This window comes from Hippocampus guttulatus, chromosome 21 (assembly GCF_054856545.1).
Source record: "Hippocampus guttulatus isolate MCC_2025c chromosome 21, RoL_Hgut_1.0, whole genome shotgun sequence".
Classification (NCBI taxonomy): Eukaryota; Metazoa; Chordata; class Actinopteri; order Syngnathiformes; family Syngnathidae; genus Hippocampus; species Hippocampus guttulatus.
Window position 1 is genome coordinate 2,637,837 of NC_141281.1, and position 18,454 is coordinate 2,656,290.

General features: G+C 44.7%; 1 protein-coding gene across 7 annotated transcripts in view; it reads left to right on the plus strand.

Annotated features, from left to right (window-relative positions):
* Positions 1–925: 925 nt before the first annotated feature.
* Positions 926–18,454, plus strand: part of mllt10 (MLLT10 histone lysine methyltransferase DOT1L cofactor) — a 31,663-nt gene continuing 14,134 nt past the window's right edge. For 5 of the 7 annotated variants that reach the window (XM_086101641.1, XM_086101642.1, XM_086101643.1 and 2 more), the window contains exons 1-10: positions 927–1,468; positions 4,214–4,293; positions 5,207–5,261; positions 7,919–8,028; positions 8,415–8,518; positions 8,648–8,741; positions 14,174–14,272; positions 14,685–15,012; positions 15,706–15,915; positions 16,185–16,646. In XM_086101641.1, coding sequence (XP_085957767.1) covers positions 1,306–1,468; positions 4,214–4,293; positions 5,207–5,261; positions 7,919–8,028; positions 8,415–8,518; positions 8,648–8,741; positions 14,174–14,272; positions 14,685–15,012; positions 15,706–15,915; positions 16,185–16,646 — 1,705 coding nt within the window. In that variant the 5' untranslated portion in view covers positions 927–1,305. Of the gene's footprint in view, positions 1,469–4,213; positions 4,294–5,206; positions 5,262–7,918; positions 8,029–8,414; positions 8,519–8,647; positions 8,742–11,351; positions 11,442–14,173; positions 14,273–14,684; positions 15,013–15,705; positions 15,916–16,184; positions 16,647–18,454 lie in introns of all 7 variants that reach the window. The other 2 variants (XM_086101647.1, XM_086101646.1) reach the window with 2 other exon arrangements.

The following is an 18,454-nucleotide window of genomic DNA, read 5'->3' on the forward strand; positions in this document are numbered from 1 at the left end:
GGCTTGTATTATGTGCATGTACATTTCTCATTCCTGAAGCAATTCTGCTCAGAATGAAATGCCACATCGTAAAATGCACACAATATTTGATCTACTTAAAAGGTGAAAAGACAGGCATATCAAAGGCATGATGAAGAAACGGATTACAACAAGTAGTAAAATATTTTTAAATGCAAAGCTAAAACCTGTGAATTAAGTGCATTCTTACTCGTAATAGTAATAACACCGAAGCTCATATAATTCATTTAAGAAATTTAACTGCATGTCGAACAATAATGTTTGTAGACAATCACAACTATTAGAATAAAATAAATAATATATATGTGTGTGTGTGTGTGTGTGCGCGCGCGCGTGCCTCCTGATTCAAAAGATTGGGATCATTATCCTACATGAAGACAGACATATTTATGAAGCTTGCAGTCGTCATTCTATGAAATAATGATAATAATTTGAGCAACTGATCAATCAATTTACTGTGCTTGAGGACTAGCATCAAGAAAATTGATGTATAATATATGATATAAAATATGTCTTGAGAGTTTAGTCATTGGGTTTTAATGATCTACATTTAATCTCATATTCCTAGTCCACCGTGAAACTAATAAGCAATTAAAGTTCAGCAGAAAATGTAAAACAGTACAGTCAGAAAACATATTTTCAACAAGTCTCCAGTTTTGTTGTCTCTGTACCAAACAAATGTATTCAGATTCTATCATCAAATCCATCCGGTGTGTAACTAGTGTACTATGTAATCTAATACATACATAGTTTGTATTCAAAATTTAAAATCACTTCAACTATTAAGGTTTAAAATGATAATTTTGCATTGCACACTTTTCCCCCTCACGTTGCTTTACACAGCAATGTTTTAACAAAGCAAATCAACACAAGATCACATTGCGAAACGTCCACAAGGAGTAATGCTTTGAATACAAATGATGGCACTAACATGTAAATAAGTTAATAGGATAAAATTATTTTTTGTTTGATGCTTATTGAAATGCTATGGTTCACATGCGCCAACCTATCTTGTACTTCCGGGAAGGACGCCAACGCGCCTTGCGTCATGACGTACTTCCGGTTTCACTTGGAGAACCCCCCCCCCCCACAACCTCAAGATTGCGTCGCGAAGTGGTTGTTTTGGTTGAAAATATCGCGTCAAGAAAGCACGTAAACACGTTTAAAACATGGGAATTCGGACGAGTGGGACCAAATGCAGCGTAGGAGAGGATCGACGGACGCGTTAAGCGAAGGATTTGACTCGTCTTCCTGTGGTATTGCTCCGCATGTTCAATTTCTTCGTAGATGGTCTCCGGGGAGCGTTGTCTGCTGGTGGACACAGAGTTGTCGACGAGTAACATGAAGGAGATGATTGGAGGGTGTTGTGTTTGCTCAGACGAGAGAGGCTGGGCGGAGAACCCGCTCGTATACTGCGACGGACACGGCTGCAACGTCGCTGTGCACCAGGGTAAGCTCGTCACTCGCCGCTCAGCTAGTTAGCATTTAGCTTGCAAGCTAGTTAGCCCGGTGCAAGGTTATGGAGGGTCCGGCTGCCAAGGCCAAGCTCGAGGGCACGAAAACGCAACTGCGATCGCTGGGTCCTATTTGTCAAGTGAGCCGCTGTTTTTCAAACACAGCCAGAACGTTCGTTGGTCCTGCATTTCTGTGCCAGGGTTTTGACACAAAGAAGGGAGAAGCGTCAAACTGTCAAAATGTCATTCATGCCAACCTAGGGTGAGGTAACGCTCACCAACCGTAAAATAATGCCAATACTCGATGTGTTCAGTAAAGGTCTCAATGATACAAATCTGTGATTCTCTGTCTAACAAATGGTAAGTGTTGACACTGGCTGTGTTGACAAACGCTGCTGCTCACCATGTGTGTAAGACTCATTTGGCACGAAGAAAACAAAACTCTCCCCACAGGCGTTTGCCTCTATAGTAGGGTTGAACAATTTAGAAAAAAAGAATTTGGTATTTTGGGGGTGGCGGGGTTTCTCTGTATTATTTCAGAGCAATTACCTTTTCAGTGTCCTCTTCCCATGTACAATTTTAACAGACACAAGCAACACACGTATCTCTATTCCAAAAAACAATATCAGAGTTACTATACGTAAATGTTTTGGTCCCATCGATTAGGTTAACACTAAAATAAAGGAAGATAAACTGTGAATTAGCATGAAAGCTGGTCTATTTAAAAACTTCACTTCTAGCTTTTAACTCACCGAACACTTTGTCATGCAGCATTCTGTGTGACAACTCCACAACATTCTGCCAAACAAGTGTGGCATAAACAGAAGTCAGTCAGTCATAAATCGGATTACAGCAACAATGCAATCAAATCCGTGGCTTTATCACTTTAGCTTTTCATGTTTCGGGAAACAATGATATGTAAACGTGGATTCAGGATAGGCGATATGGCTGAGTGTGTCATGATATAAGTACGGTGGTACCTTACAAACTTAATTGGTTCTGTGAGCATGTTTGTTATTTGAAACGTTCAAAAGTCGAGGTACTATTTCCCTTTGAAATGAATGGAATGCAATTAATCGGTTCCAGCTCTCAAATGACCTTTTACTTAGCTTTTTTTAAACTAGTGTGTGGTTAAAAATAATATAATGCAATATAGAAGGCAGTGAAAACACACTATAATCAATAAAAACAACACTCATGATATCTATTTATTTCCCATAAATTTTACGAGACAATCATTTCAAAAATTTTTGAGTACCTCGCTATCACAAGCAAATACTTTCCCATGTGTCTGTCTCATAACATGAGAACTTGACCCGCGTGACAACGAGCCGGTGTCATTCTCGGTTGACACCTGCTGTTCGACGTAACGGCGACACGGCTTTAAATTGGGGGTTTTAAGCGAGTTTGTGGATATTTTGAAAATGGCGTGCCGTTTGTGCCCAAAAGAAATAGGCGCGTCAACTGAGCCACAAACTCATGTTTCTCGACACATGTGAAAATCACGCATAGATTTGTGGATGTGCAAAGCATGTGTGACAGTCGCGGCTGAATCGGTGTGAATGATTTTGTGGCAAGTCTCTCCCCATGTTGAACCATCAGGCTTTTCCCTCTCTTGACGTGTGCAGTCCCTCAGTTGGTCTCCAAACAAGCCTGGTGTTGGCCTACCCTTGATGTCACATTAGCAGAGTACCCCGCACGTTCACTTGAACGTGGCGCTTCTCTCTCATTCACCAGCACCTTTTGTGTGTCACATCCCCCATTGCACAGCGCTTTATGCAAGCTGCAAGGAAAGGAAACGGCGTAACCGAATGTCACGCCAATTAGCCAAATGCAAAGTAGTGACAGTGTCCGATCGGAGCCGGTGTAATGCAGCAGTAGGTTTTGCCAGAGCCATGCTTTTTCATGCCTAACTTTCTCATCTCATTGTAGAAACAGAAGTAGCGGAATTAAATGTTTTCTATATATTTTTTGGGGTAGTAGCAACAGTCATTAATGGAGGACAATTATCAAGCGACCAGTTTCAGTGACTTTCCCAGGATGATCATTTATCCAGTTCATGGCAGCAATTAAACTAATTGCCCGCTAAGGGCCTGCCTTTGATGAGTACGCATGTAAACTTTGTTACCCTGCTGTAATGAGGAAATGAAACATACTCTAAGAGACTAATGCTGTCAACGTAGCATTCTATTCTGGCAGTTCATTTGTTTTTCAGTTGGTGTACTATCAGATGGGCGGTTCCCATCACCGGTCCGCGAACAGAGAGAGGAGAAAACAAACAAACAAGCACATTTAGTTCTTTATTGCAGAGAGTATACTGTACACACTGCCTTCCATAATTATTGACACTCCTGGTCAAGATGTGTTGTTTAGTTTCGAATAAATAAATAAATTGTTAGGATCCCTGATGATAATACTCTGCTGACAAAACAGCACCTAAACTTCTGTAATGTTTCACTTGATGGGAAAATACGGAAAGGGGGATCTTCGACCATTCCTCTTTTCACAATCGCTGTAAATCCTCCAGCAGCCTGAGTCGTCTTCTCTGCGCACTCCTCTTGAGCACATTTTGCAGGTTTTCAATGGGGTTGGGGTCTGGGGACTGAGATGGCCATGGGAGGAGCTTGATTCTGGTTCCGTTGAAAAACAATCCATTTATTTGAAGGATTTTAACACGTCTTAACCAGGCATGCCCCGCCCCCCTCTGTTGCTCATTGTGCTTTGTTTTCATTTCTCTGCAGCCTGTTATGGCATTGTACAGGTGCCCACTGGTCCGTGGTTCTGCAGAAAGTGTGAATCTCAGGAGAGAGCGGCTCGGGTGGTGAGTCTTGCCTTCCATCTGGTCTCGCTCATTTCTACTTTTTTTTTTTTTTTTTTTTAAACTATCAATGTTTTTGGGGTGGAAATGCGTATTACCCTATTTCAACACATCGCAGTGAATGGGTAGGACAACGATTGCGTTGACCATTGCCAGTCACGTGAAACCTTCACATTATCCTTAACTTATGACACAGCCATCATGTAGATGGTTGAAGCTTTGATGATATACAATGTTGATTGTTTGGCTTTCTGAGGGGCTTGAACACTCTTGAGTGCTGTTTACGTTATGATTGTGGCAAGAAAGCTCGATTTCAGGTTGAAATGTCAGATAGCCTGAAACAAATCTGTGTTCCTCAAATAACCGCGTTTATTTGAAGAACACTTTTTCCTTTTTTTTGCCATTGTCCTAAACATATTTGAAGCCCCACCCACATCTGGCAGATCCGCTCAGCACCAATTACTGTCAAGTGTCACGCATCTAATTAAATATGCGTGACAGGCATTGATAGAGGATTATGGGCATATAACCGAGGCTCCCTTGTTTCTGCGTCCCATCTGTGGAAGTAGAAGTTTCAACTTAATTTGACCTTGACAAACAATAAAGCCTTCTTCACAATCGCAAGCGTTTGTCAAACATAGACGGACTTCATGTTGATAAAGGTGTTTACAATTGAATGGATCCAGTTTTCAGACTCTACACAAATACAATGGATGAACACCACAATCCAAAGTTTGAAGTGCAACGCTCGCAGCATCACTTAAGACTTCAGAGTATATTTCTTTCACGTGCTTTTGCATCATATGTGCACGCTTAAGTAACACAAAATGTGCACGCTTAAGTAACACCAAATTGTCACGATACAATGAGTGCCGTCGCCACCATGGCTTACTTGGTGCTTCTCGTTGATCCACAGAGATGTGAGCTGTGTCCCCATAAAGATGGCGCCCTGAAGAGGACGGACAATGGCGGTACGCGGCGTCACACGCACACAGCCACGCTCGCAGAGCACACTCTGCCCCTTGTGTCGTTAATTGCGTGTCGCCGGCAAGTTAAAGGCGTTTGAGCGTGCTGTGAGAGCTGCTGTTTGGTTAGTCTGTGAGTGTGTGCTGATTTCTCTGCACCTTCCTCTCCAGTCTATGTTTGATGTGTGTGTGCGTGTGTGTGTGTTTATGAGGGGGTGGGCCAAGTTGGGTATAGTGCATAGCCTGTAAGGAGTCTCCTTGCCGGGTTCACCGGGAGGTCAGTTTGGTTGAGAATGTAAATATTCTGTGTGTGTGTGTGTGTTTTGAATCAGCTAGAGAGAGGCACAGCTGTGGGATTGTGTCCAGGCCTGTTGGGAGGCATCATGACAACACTAACACACACCGTTTTACTACTTTCTCCTTTCTTTTAGCCTTCCCACGACCCTGCTCTTGCTTGTCCTTTTCCTCTCCCCCTCTCCTTCTCTTCCATTTTCATTATCTTGTCCTGTCAGCTCCTCTTCCTCAACATGTTAAACTGTGTACATTTTTGCCGCCAGACAAGAAGAAAAGAAAGTTGAACTTTATTTATATGGCGCCAATTTGCGACACATTCGTAGCGTATGTCGGTGTTACTCCTTCGCATGTGTTGTGGCGACCCAGCAGAGAAGATGGAGAAATGTGTTTGGAAGGATTTGGCTGGCATCGTTTGCATTCTTAGGTTCCCGTTGAGCGTCGTCTATGCTTCCCAGTACGTTTGCTTTGACCGAAATGATGGCTGTGATGCACTCAGGTCAGTGATTGTCACGGTTCTAGCGTAACCTTCATACCAAGAGCTTTGTTTGGCCATTGCGGCTCAGCTTCCCTTGAATTTCAACCACAGCACGAATATGTTGACAAAAGTTCACCGTCCAAACACATTGGCCTTCTTGCTTGCACGGCTTCACAATAGGTGTTTTCTGGTGACAATGTGGATCGTTAGCTTGAGGAGCAAGGCCGTGCCACTTTTATAGTCCTGTTTTATAGGCCTCTTCCAGATTCTTGAAGGGACTTCCAAACACCAACATGCCCCATTTCACACCCGCCGCCTTCTCCCTGTCCCGCCCTCTGCCCTGCGCTCCTGTCCTGCCAGCTGGGTCAAAGGCAGGTCAGAGGTTCAACTGTAAGTTTAAGCCTGTTTTTGTTTCCTCTGTGAGGCAAAAGACAGACACCTCCGACGTGGCAGAAGTCTTCCACTTCCATCTGACCACGGGCTCACCTTCTTCTGCCACTCCTCAATTTGTCATTAATTCTGCTGTCAAAGTGTCTTTGCTGACAGGCAGCTGCCGTGCCTGTTAGATGGCACAATAAAACGCCTCTTCACTTAATTGCAACTGTATCAATGAAAATGTTCAGTGTTCGAATTCAGTTGACTTATGATTGCCCCATTCTCACTTGCACATTTGTTAGGAATGCGCTTTTTGCACCAAATTAAAAGTTACAGTTCAATTATTCAGACGGTTCTATTTGTCGTGGGTTGGCAGAATCTCAATCTTATAAACTTCTCTTTCAACGGCAGAATCGTACTCAGCAATGATGTTGGCAGGAGGACTATTACTTACCCTCATTCAATACAGTTTCATGTGAAGACATACTTTGACAGATGGCCATAGAAACAAAATCCCTATATATATGTATAATACACGCACACACATAAAAAACACAGTGGTTTGTGGAAGCGTTTGGCCCCCTTGAACTTTTTTGACCTTTCACCACATTTTCCGGTTTCAGACAAAGATATTATTTTGGGGGTTGGGGGGGGGGGGCCCGAACTTAACAAGTGGCTGCAACAAGTGTCGTCATCCGTCTTTTACTCCAAAATATCTCCACGCGGCTGACATGACTCCTAGCCAGAAGCGATGCCAGGCTGGTATTGGTATGATGGTATCAGAGCATTTTTCCAAGCATGAGCACAGACAGACAGTATCGGTGCATCATTACTTCAGTCTGCACAATAGTTGCAAGATGATGGACAATTTGCTTGACAAGTAGTGCATTCCATTCTGCCTCAATTGATCCGAGACACTATTAATCTGGAATCAATTCCACACGGTCGACAGCCGTTTGAAAAAAAAAAAATCACCTCATCGATTCCTATGTTATGCCCATCCCTCATACTAACTAAGCACAATGAAACTTCTATTTCGGAGTCGGCGTCAGGCCTCACACAAATGTCAAGATTCTCAGTCTAATTCTTGTTCAAGTTGGTCTTGAGTTGTACTTGACATCACCCGCTACTGAGGCTTTGTGTATTTCACTTTAGACGCGAATAGAGCCAACTCTCTTGGGCGTTCTCTGCTAAGAATTCTATCTACCGAACTGAAAACTCTCTACAAATGGAATTTGAAGACATGTTGGAGTTGCATATGAGTCACAGGCCAAGGTTTGTTTGTTCAGCGACAGTCCGTTCAAATTTCCCAGTTTTAGTTGCAAATGACCCTGAACCAACCATGGAAGTGAATGTTAATGTGCACTTGAAGCTGGTACCATCTGTCACGTTTTCTCACTCCAAACTGCTTGCACACATGACATTGGTCTGTGCCATGACACAGCAATCAACAATTAGTGATTGAGTGAACATTGGTTATGAACCAGTGAAGCATTTTTTTTTCTCCCAAATGTTACAGGCTGGGCCCATGTGGTGTGCGCTCTTTACATACCTGAGGTGGAGTTTGCAAATGTCTCAACTATGGAGCCCATCGTACTCCAGTCTGTGCCCCATGACCGCTATAACAAGGTAACAATCGTGAAGATGTTTGAAGGAATATGCCTGTTGCACTTGAGTCCAAGTGATTTGATTTTTGAATATCTGCCGATGTAATAGATTAACCTCACTACTGTTTGTTGTGAAAATGCTCTTGAATAAAGTTTGATGAGATCGGGCTGGTGAGCATTCCAGGTGCCAATCTGATACAGTACTTGGGCAGTGCACAGAGAAGACAAAGAGAGGGCGTCCAAATTGTCTCCACACCGGCTGAGCATGTCAGCTCCTTTTGTCTTTTGCTAGCTACCGCACTTCGAAAATTTCGGCAACCGGGCCCCGATTTCCAGTCGTGGGATGGGATCGGTACGACTCTAGCGTCTGTCCCTTTATGTGTGTTTCTGTGACATGTGTTTGTATAGACATGCTATATCTGCGAGGACCAAGGCAGAGAGAGTAAAGCGGCCACCGGAGCATGCATGACCTGTAACAAACATGGCTGCAGGCAGGCCTTCCATGTCACATGGTGAGATGCCCTTACGTCACATTTACCTCACCGCTCGGAGGAGAGGCACTTTTGAAACTCAAAAGAACTCAGACTTTCAAAATGTGTCACCGTCATCCTGGCGCCGCTAATGTGTCTGCCCTGCCACAGTGCCCAGTTTGCAGGGTTGCTGTGTGAGGAACAAGGGTCGGATGCAGACAACGTCAAGTACTGCGGTTATTGCAAATACCACCACAGCAAATTGGTAAGTGGCCATCTCTGTTCGGCACCAATTCCACAAACCAAAAAAAAACAACCTTGATGTTCATCACGACAAAGTCCAGGAGGCGAGGCAAGGCAAATGTATTTCGCTTTACTGCAAAGCGGGATCTAAAAATCCAGGTTAATCATAATGGCAAATAGCATATTTCATGCCATGCATTATTTAGATTAAAATGCTCTCCATTTTGTGTTAGTGGTCGAGTGACCTGCCTCCGGGGAGCTTGCTTTGCTTGAATTAGCCTGTGTTAGAACACTTTGCTTTACTATAGACTTTTTTTTTAATCCACTTGAATTAGACCAGCTCAAGCTGAGGTCTGTGTTAAATGTTTCTGTAAGCCTGTTGGTCGTGACGCACAATGTTAGCTCATTCGTGACATACAGTCTACGGTTGGCGTTAGGATGGCTTGCCAGGAAGTGCATTTATTTGGTAAAAAAGATCGGACATTGTTGCTTTCAACCTTCATTCGTTCGTCCAGTCATCCATTCAGTCACTAATTGGTTTGTTCATTTTGATCAAATTCAGTGATCACTCTACTGTCATTCTTTTCTGCTCACCCACTAAGCCTTTTTCACTCCTCTGCCACATTCCCTACTGCCTTTTGTCAGAAGTGTATAACGTCCAGCTACATTTTATGGTACATGTCAGCACCAAGGGCACAGGTTAGAATTTTCTTTTTGCATCTGCTGATTCCTCGGATGCGCCTGTATTTACTGTGTATTGAATTTTGCCCCAATAAGTAGGCTCTCGACCGCTACCTCTGTGACCTCATATCTATTGCGAGTAATTCATTTACCCTTTTCCCGTTTGGCAGAGAATGGCGGCCTTCAAGTAAAGCCTTGAGTAAACAGCATAGAGTATCAGCCTTCATTTTATTTTTCCTTTCAAAAATAACACCAACAATACCATGGACATTTTTTGTGTTCCACTCTGCACATAGTGTTCAAACTTCGGTGCAGTTTTAAGCTACCGCGTATGATTACCCCATTCAAGGGAGCGAGTAACCTGACCTGAGCTGGGTATAGTATCGGCACGGGATGAGCAGCCTACGCACTGAATTCCTGCTGCTGCTGCTGTTGAGTCAAGCGCGGCTTTTGTGTGTGTGTGTGTGTGTGTGTGCGTGTGTGTGTGCGTGTGTGTGTGAGAGAGGGAGAGAGAGAGAGAGACACCATCTTGTCAATTGATTAATTGCCCAGCCTTACATCCAAAAACAAAAGCAAGATTATAGGAGCAAGAAGGGTCTTCATTGCACACCATTCCAATCATTTGAATTCATCCCAAATCCATACAATTCATTGGCTGACTCTTGACTGTTATACAACATACTGTTAAAAACATAAGCTATATGTATATATTGCTCTTTAAATAGCCGTGGTAGTATGAAAAGGTCCGACAAGCGTTTTAATGTGAGAGCACAAATGGGAGAACTCATGCTGTCATATTGATTTGTGTAAATGGTTTTGGCTGTCGCTGTAAATGCCGGATTTGTATGGCTCACTCTGCCAGAGGGAATCGGTGGTGAGCGGAGCCGGTTGGGTTTCAGAAAACACTTAGTGAACAATGTTGACAGTGCCTCTCGAGAAAAGAGTTGAATTTTAGCTGAATTTAGACCACGGCTCATTCTAATCACGTCCTCGCAGTTTTTGTTGGCAAAATGGCACTTTTTGTGTAAACTCTTATGGGCCATGCCAAGAGAAGTTCTGCGCATCACAATCCTGGTGACGTGCTACCAACATGCTCAGTAATTTGATGCAACAAAAACAGTTAAACCTCAAAACTCTGGTTGCGCGAGTCACGAGGACCAAAGACGAATGTTGGTTTTTTTCAAGAAATGTATGTGTCAAGAGTCTAACTAAGACATTGAAAAACACCAAATCATGTCGATCTCAAGGTGCACAACAGCAATCAGAAATAACAATAAAAATACTCCAAACTGAATGCAGTCCTTAACATATGCCTGGAGGTAATATCGCTGCTTGTTCATCACCATGGCAACAGACACTATGAGCAATATCAAGCAGGAAAGGACTTCCCAAAGTCTCATATGATACCAAATAAAATTGTACCCTTCAAAGACACTATGGTGCAGAGTGTTGAGGAATGTTTTGTTGTCGTTTGAATTCCACTGCTAGTTCCTCTGGCCTTCCTGCATATAAATTTGCTTGTCGGCTGTGCGTCATGTTAGTCTGAGCAGGTCATTCACAGGAAATCTGCTCTTTTACCCCCTGCGCCCCTGTATGTCGAAAGTCTGCTGTATACAGGCACACAATCATAAGTAGCGAGTTTGTGCCCGTCAATGTTACGGCACGTGCCGACCAAAACTTGGTTTTGGCACTCTTAAAATGTTTAGCTTTGCACTTGCAAAAAAAAAAAAAAAAAAAAAGTAATTTCACCACTTTTGCAGCATACAATATTCACATCGAAGTTTTGTGTGACCGTTTTTTAATTTCGACTTTTGTTTTTCAATTTTGACCTGACCTTCTGTCATTTTCTTTTTCCCCCTTCACTTTTTTCTTGAGTTATTCTAGATTCTAGTTCAAGCCTCTTTTCTTTGAACTTCATCCAATAACTTGGAGTTCCTCTTTACCTTTTTAGCGAAGACGCAGGGGCCGCGCTAGTAGATCTCAAAGCTTAAGTGACTCTTCCTCTCAGTGTATGGATAGACCCCCAGACCAGGAAAAGAAGGTAAGAGAGCCTTCAGATCTTACCCTCTCTTCGCCTCCCACCCATAACTGCGACTCCACCGGAAATATGTACTGTCGCTTTTACACGCCCACATTGGGGCCATGCTCCACCACTACACTGAAGCAGTAGTTCTCAATTTGATTGACATTGGTAGGTTTCTTTTCGATGAGTTTCAAAGAGTTGAACCAACAAGACAAAGGCCGGGGGGGCTTTTATGTATTTATTTATTTTGGGAGGGGGCATCATTGATGAATTGTTTAACAATGTGTTTTTGTGAAACTGATTGTTGATTAACTGCATCTTGAATCTGAGGCAAAATTGATTGCCCAACTTGACTGCCAGCAGCAATGGCAATGTGACTGGATATTCCGTTTGAATCAGTTGGCAGTAGAACAAGGAAAAACATGTCATCAACCATGGGAAGTCGAGCAACCACTCAGACCTGCAGCATTATTGTGCTCAGGATGACATTGAAACAGGACTACAGAATTTCACCTTCCGTACAAAAATGTTTTACTGGTTACTATTCCCCCTCATGGAGAGAGGATATTTAGTCAAATGCCCGTTTTAAGGATCAGTCCTAACATTTGAAATTGTGTTTTATGACCATTTTTTAAATTATTGTTACACTTCTATCTGTACAGATCAGTTGTTTCTTGGGGTGCTATAAATGTTGATTTGAATCGGAAAATCTATTCGATTTGCCAGCGCATGACCCCGCCCCCCCCCCCCCCCCAAAGTAATGCATTTACAAGTCTTCAGAAGAAAGAATGAAGTCAAAACTGCAATGTTTTCCAAGGTCTGCGAAGAGCACAATCACTTGCACTTTTAAATTTGTTGATGCTGAGGGATGATTTAAAGGGGGGAAAAAAGCCAGAAAGCGCAACTGAGCGTTTCACGTGGATGCAGTGATTGTTTGCAAAGTGAAGCAAATCCAATTTGTATCTTTTCAGAAAATGTTGCTTGATCTGTTTGTGGAACGGGGTTCTCACAAACTGAGGTTATACTGTTGGGTGTGCCGTTGACTGGCTGCTTGCGTGCTTGCTCGTACACGTCTCGTCAATTCTGCTCACCTCATGTGAGACCCTCCAGTCAAACTCCGGCAGGGGCTGAAAGATCCTTCTCACTGGACGCTTCGAAAAGGCCTCCTGGAAACATGTGCAACCCCCCGTCCACACACACACAAATCCTGCAGGAAGCGGCAGAGGGGGATTCTTGCCAGGCCAGGGCAGATTATACCCCCCATACCCCTTTCACTTCCTGTTCCTCCATTTCACCCCGTCTTCCCTCACCTCTCCAGGCTCGCCTCCCTCTCCCCTTTCTTTTTCTTCCTGAAGCATTTGTGCTGAATGGCTACTACCAAACAGGCAGTATATTGTGCCGCTTTATCCTTCCTGTACGACTAACACTGTTGACATTTCGGCTGTTATTCATCACCTGTTTAAATGTTATTACAATGGCATCTTAATTTTGTGCCAAAATTAGGCATTGTGAGACATTCATTTTTAGTTTTCTTTTTTTTTTTTTTTTTTTGCCCAGTGCCATGCCACTATGGTCTGCTTCATAGACTGAATAATGGTTTGACAAACCCTCAAAAGAAGATTGATACTCCCCCCCCCCCTTGCTGAGAACATTATGTTTACAGTTCTCGTAATGTCTTAAATGTAAATAAAAGACCAAGTTGTATAGTAACTCATTTAAATGTAATGACAGGGTCTGCCGAGTCGTCGCCGCTGTTTAAAGTTCCACCCACCCAAACGCGCACAAGTTGAGGCTCAAAGATTAGAATTAGCTCAAGGCGGCTCACAGGTCGGTTCCAGTGGAGCTGCTGTCTCCCATTTCGGCCGGTGGGGTCTGTTAACTGCCACTCGGTGCGGAAGTCTGGCTAAACTGTCACCAGCTTTCATGTGATCATTTCCCAATGAGACCCAGAGGGCAGAGGCGTTAGTGGGGTGGGTGGGTGCGTGGTGGGGGGCGGGGGGTTGCGTCGCTCCTGAGTTGTCATGACACTGAGCGTCATCAATACGTCTCTCAGGACCGATGCATATTTTCACAGCCTGTCTAACTGCCGGCACGTGTGCGCGCACGCCTGTGTGTAAAAGCCCGGATCCGCATCGGTCTGTCCATATGCGTGAGCAAAGAGGTGTCAGCGTGTGGGATGTTCATGTGAGGTGTAAATGCGCCGGCACCCGATCACCGCCTCACGGGTGCGAGAGGAGGGCTGGCGGGTGTGCAAAATGGAGATGGTGTAAATTGAGATACAGCGGTCCAAGAAGACAGGCTATGATTGGATGAAACAATGAGATCTTGTGCACTTCTATGACACACGACTCCAAACTTCAGCAGGCTGAATTCCTGTTGCTCCCAAAGCTTTATTTTCCCCTCATCTCTCTTCCATCACTCTCTTTGTGCTTGTGACGCTTTCATCTTGGAGTGATCCTTTGAAATGTAATGCTTTTTCCGTCACGCACACGCACGCACATACACACGCGCACTCGCACACGTGCAGACGTGCACACATGCACAAGACACGCATGCACGCATTTACTCCACAGCCCTGTTCCGATGATTTAGTCGCTATCTTCTTGGAAATAATCATTCCCAGGAATGGTTACATACATGTTGAGATGTCTACAAATATTTTTTTTCCCCTTTAGCCTTGCTCATGTGGTATTTCCTTTGTTTTTCCCTTTCCTTTTTTTGCCTTTGTTTTTGTACCCTTTAATGCTCAGAAACACAAAGAACGGGACAGACACAAACCCAAACACAAGAAGACCTCCATGGACATGTCCCCCTCCCTTGTTCTCCCAAACATCATGGTCCCAGAGAAGGTGAGGAGCAGCCTTCTCTTTTGTTTAGTGAACTGCTCTCTAAGTAATTTAAAAAAAAATCTCTCTTGTTTTGGTCATCACTGGGTTGACTTCCCTTGGATGGAGACATGTTTTCATTGTAGTTTGTTAGCTTGCTGAATTACGCGAAAAACAAACCAAACTGCCAAACCAATTTCCATTTTGGTGTCTGTCTCGATAAAGGTGTGAATCAAGGAATTGTGGAGAAATTGTTCTCAAATTTCCCAGTGAGTAATGCATGGTCTGACCAACAAATTCCCTGCACTTGCAGGAAGCGAAATCCTCATAAGGTGTTTTGTGAGTTTTCAGCGCGCCTTTCCTTGTACCGGCGCTCCCTTTTGCATTAACACTCGTGATTCCTCTTTCATGTTCTCTTTGCACCTTCTACCTCCAGACCTACACCAGCAGCAATTCGGTGGTCGGGGGCCCCGCTCTCCCAGCAGCCTCGCAGAAGCGGCTGGATGACGGGAGCGCCCGTTTCACCAACGCCAACTTTCAGGAAGTGTCATCCTCTCACTCTCTGGCAAGCTCCAAGGACTGTCTCGCCGCTGATGCCGGGAAGGTGGCTTCTGAGATGAAGAGCAAGAAAACTCCCGCTGGAAGCCACGCGGTGGGGCAGAGGGGTGGCCGGAAGTCTCTCACCTCCTCAGGGAAAGCGCTCCCCTCTGCTGTGGTCACCATGGCAACCTCCACATCTGCCTCCACTGGACCTTTCCACCAAGGTAAATTGATAGTTGAAAATGTCTCTTCTGAATGTTCATTTTGTACACAAAAAAGCCTGCGGTTACAAAGACGGACGAGGTGGAAAAGTGTCGGATCAGCTGGCCGTCGAGCCCACCAAATGTGTTTGTGCTGTGTGACTGGATTCTGACCGGACTTCAGACTTTTTTTCCCGTGTGTGGCCTTGATAGCAGTGTTTTGTCTCCGGCCTCTGGCTCCTGTAATCTAGGTATTTGTCTGAGAAAAAAAACACACGCGCGCACACGCACATGCACACAGACATGTGGGGAGCCTGAAGGAGTCGGTGCTTTCACTGAGCTCTTGTGTTTTCTATAATCAGAACCTTGAGCTCTTGTCAGGTGTGTGTTTTGTCTATCGAAGGAGGAGCACAGTGCGGTTGATTTCCCCCTGCGTACTTCCTTTGTGGGAGGACTACACGAAGAAGGGAGCGCTCACTTTAGAGCGGATGGAGATTAATAAAACAAAATGGAATGATTATTTCGGTTATCTTGTTTTTCCTGTTCTCACACTAATGGGGAAGAAAAGCACATGAGCCGATAGATGCTCCCGCTGCCCCCTCCCGAGCTTTCCCTCGATCCTCGATCGGATCTTCACTGCCCATTTCAAAGCGTTCCATATTCAATTGCCTTCTCCCATTTCCTCTGCCTTGGCCTTGGTGCACCTGTCTTATCAAGGCCTGCTGTTGACGAGTGCCAGCAAGACAGCCTGTGCCCCCACATCCTCTGATTTCCTAAGCTTCGCCGACTCCTCCTTGCGCCCAGGAAGCGTGACTTCCTTCTCATCGCCGCCATCTTTCAGCTCCCTTGTGAAGCCGAGTTCAGAGGGCGCCGCTTCAGAGGGAACCACAAACCTTTTTGCCTCTCTTGCGACGACCGCTCCTGCAGGTGATAGTTGCACTCCACTTTTGTCATGTTTTTCAAGTTTTGTCTCACCATTATTCTAAATCAAATTATCCCGGCCGTCAGTAAAAAGATGATATTGCTAAAGTGACGAGACTATTCATCGGGCATAGGGACTAAGCCAGTGTATAATTGCCCCCCCCCCCTACCCCCCCATATCCCGCACAATAGAACCAAACTTATTTCCCTGGAGTTTTCGACTATTTGTGCAAAAGAACAGCTTAATAGTCAGTGCTATTTTCTTATTCTTCCAGTGGGTGGGAAGCTGTATGACAATTCCCACAGTCTCTCGGCCAACGAGACGACAAGCCTCAGTGGCTCGGCTGTCTACAAACGGCCGCAGCCCTCCGGCATCGGCCCGGGGAACGCTGGAGCAAGTGCGGGAGGTGGGGAGGATGGAGTCAAGAAGAAAAAGAAAGGCAACTGGCGAAACAGATTTGGACCTTGCTTCACAACGGACGTCAAGCCACCAGAGTCATCATCACCCTCCCTTGCTTTGCCCACCACCTCCACGGCCAACGCCTCCTCCTCTTCCGCCGCACCCCCCCCTACGTCCTCCTCCTTGACGCTTTCTGGCCGGCCCGGCTTAACTTGCAGCGGTGGTTTAGGAATGGGAGGAGGCGAAAGAGGTCTCGGGGTCATTGGTGTCGGCAGCGGGATGCAGAAGTCCCCCTCACTCCTCAGGAATGGGAGTCTGCAAAGCAGCAGCGGAGCAGGTGAGAGCACAGTGATTTTACCTTGCCGTTTCTCCCATTTTGACGCGGCCATTTGCACTGAAGGCGTTGGAGCCCTAACCGTTCAACTGTGAAGCAAGAGTGTTGCTAAAATTGCTACTGTGTTGTTACGGTGTCTGACATGGCATCGTCTGTTCACTCGTGGTCTTGTCAATGTGCTTCGGCAAGACTAATTGGGATAACCTTTGATCGTTATTTTGGTTGGTTTGTTGTTACAAGAAATTAATTTCCATTCTTGAATAGAGGCTCGTTAAATACACCGTCTTATGTCTTCCTGATGACTGCAATTTTGGTATCGAAGCATCGACGAGGTATCCTGTACACTTCATTCCAAATTATTATGCGTGTAGGATTGAAATGAAACGTTTTGATTGGGCGTCACAGCGGTCAACTCGTTAGCACGGCGACCTCACAGTGCAGAGGTGCGGGGTTGGATTCTCCGCCCTTGCCGTGCGGAGTTCGCATGTCCTGATGGTTGTTCATCTCTGTGTGCCCTGCGATGTGCTGGCAACCGGTTCAGGGTGTCCCCTGGCCGACTGCCCGAAGACAGCTGAGATAGGCTCCGGCACGCCCCGCGACCCTTGTGAGGAGAAGTGAATCAGAAAATGGATGGATGGACATTTTAATTTGATGGAAAAGTTTTTTTGCATTAGTTTAGGTCACTGATCTCACAGGACAGTTGAGAGAATATTAGTTTCCATTTGCGTTTTGGATTTCCTAGGCAAGTTTTTGCATCGCGTCACTATCAGGCAGAAACTTCCTGTGTCCAAAATGGGTCCATTTCAAATTTATACACAAATCAGTATTATTGGCCATTCTCCACGTGGATCTGTTACGTTGACAAGAAGTCAAGAAGAAGGGCTTATTCAACTATTGATTAAGTTAGTGTCATGAGGGGTTTGGCAACGAGAAAATGCTTCCAACATCTCTTTTATTTATTACATATGAGAATTTTACATTTTGGTCGAGATTTTAGCAAGCATCATGGAAGTTGACATGTTTGCTTTCGCGGGCCACTTACCGTGTGGGGGGCGAGATGTGGCCCCCGGGCCTTGGGTTTGACCCCACTGGTCTAAAGTGTTGAAAATGGCTTGCTCTCTTTTACAATGCAATGTTCATTTGCTCAACAAACATAGTTGTTTTTTTTCTTCTTCTTTCTTTTAAATTATTTTTTTATTTCCTGGAAAGTGACGGTTTTGGACATGCAAGGCAAGGATTCTGCCCAACGCCAGTGTTGTTTCCCTTCTCTGTTTTGAATCACTGTTAGCGAGACAGTTTTCCCAGGTGAGCCTCATTACAGGAAAATTACTTGTGGAGGATGGTCGACATTATTCAGGAAGTCGCAGTTGTTATTCGTGATGTGCAAAGAGCTCTTTCTGTTCAGAAAAGTGTGAAAAATACAAAATTTAACTTATGCCCCATTTCAAATCCCAAAGCTGCTTTTCTTTCAGTTACCCAATGGTACTGTGATTGTATTAAGTCATTGCTACATTGTTGTTGCACCTTTCTGTTCTTTAGACCATGATGTCTGGTCATTTGAGCACATCTTCATGCAATTGGTAATGCGAAATAGAAATGACAACCTTTTTCCATTGGATAGAAAGCCATTCATGATTACCTGGAACCATCAACATAAACCCGAGCAACGCTTATACAGCAGACCTTTTGGAATAGACTTCTTGCAATGAAATTTTGCTGTGTGTGTGTGTGTGTGTGTGTGTGTGTGTGTGTGTGTGCGCGCGTGTGTGTACGTGCGTGTGTGTGCGCGCGTGTGTGTGTGTGTGTGTGTG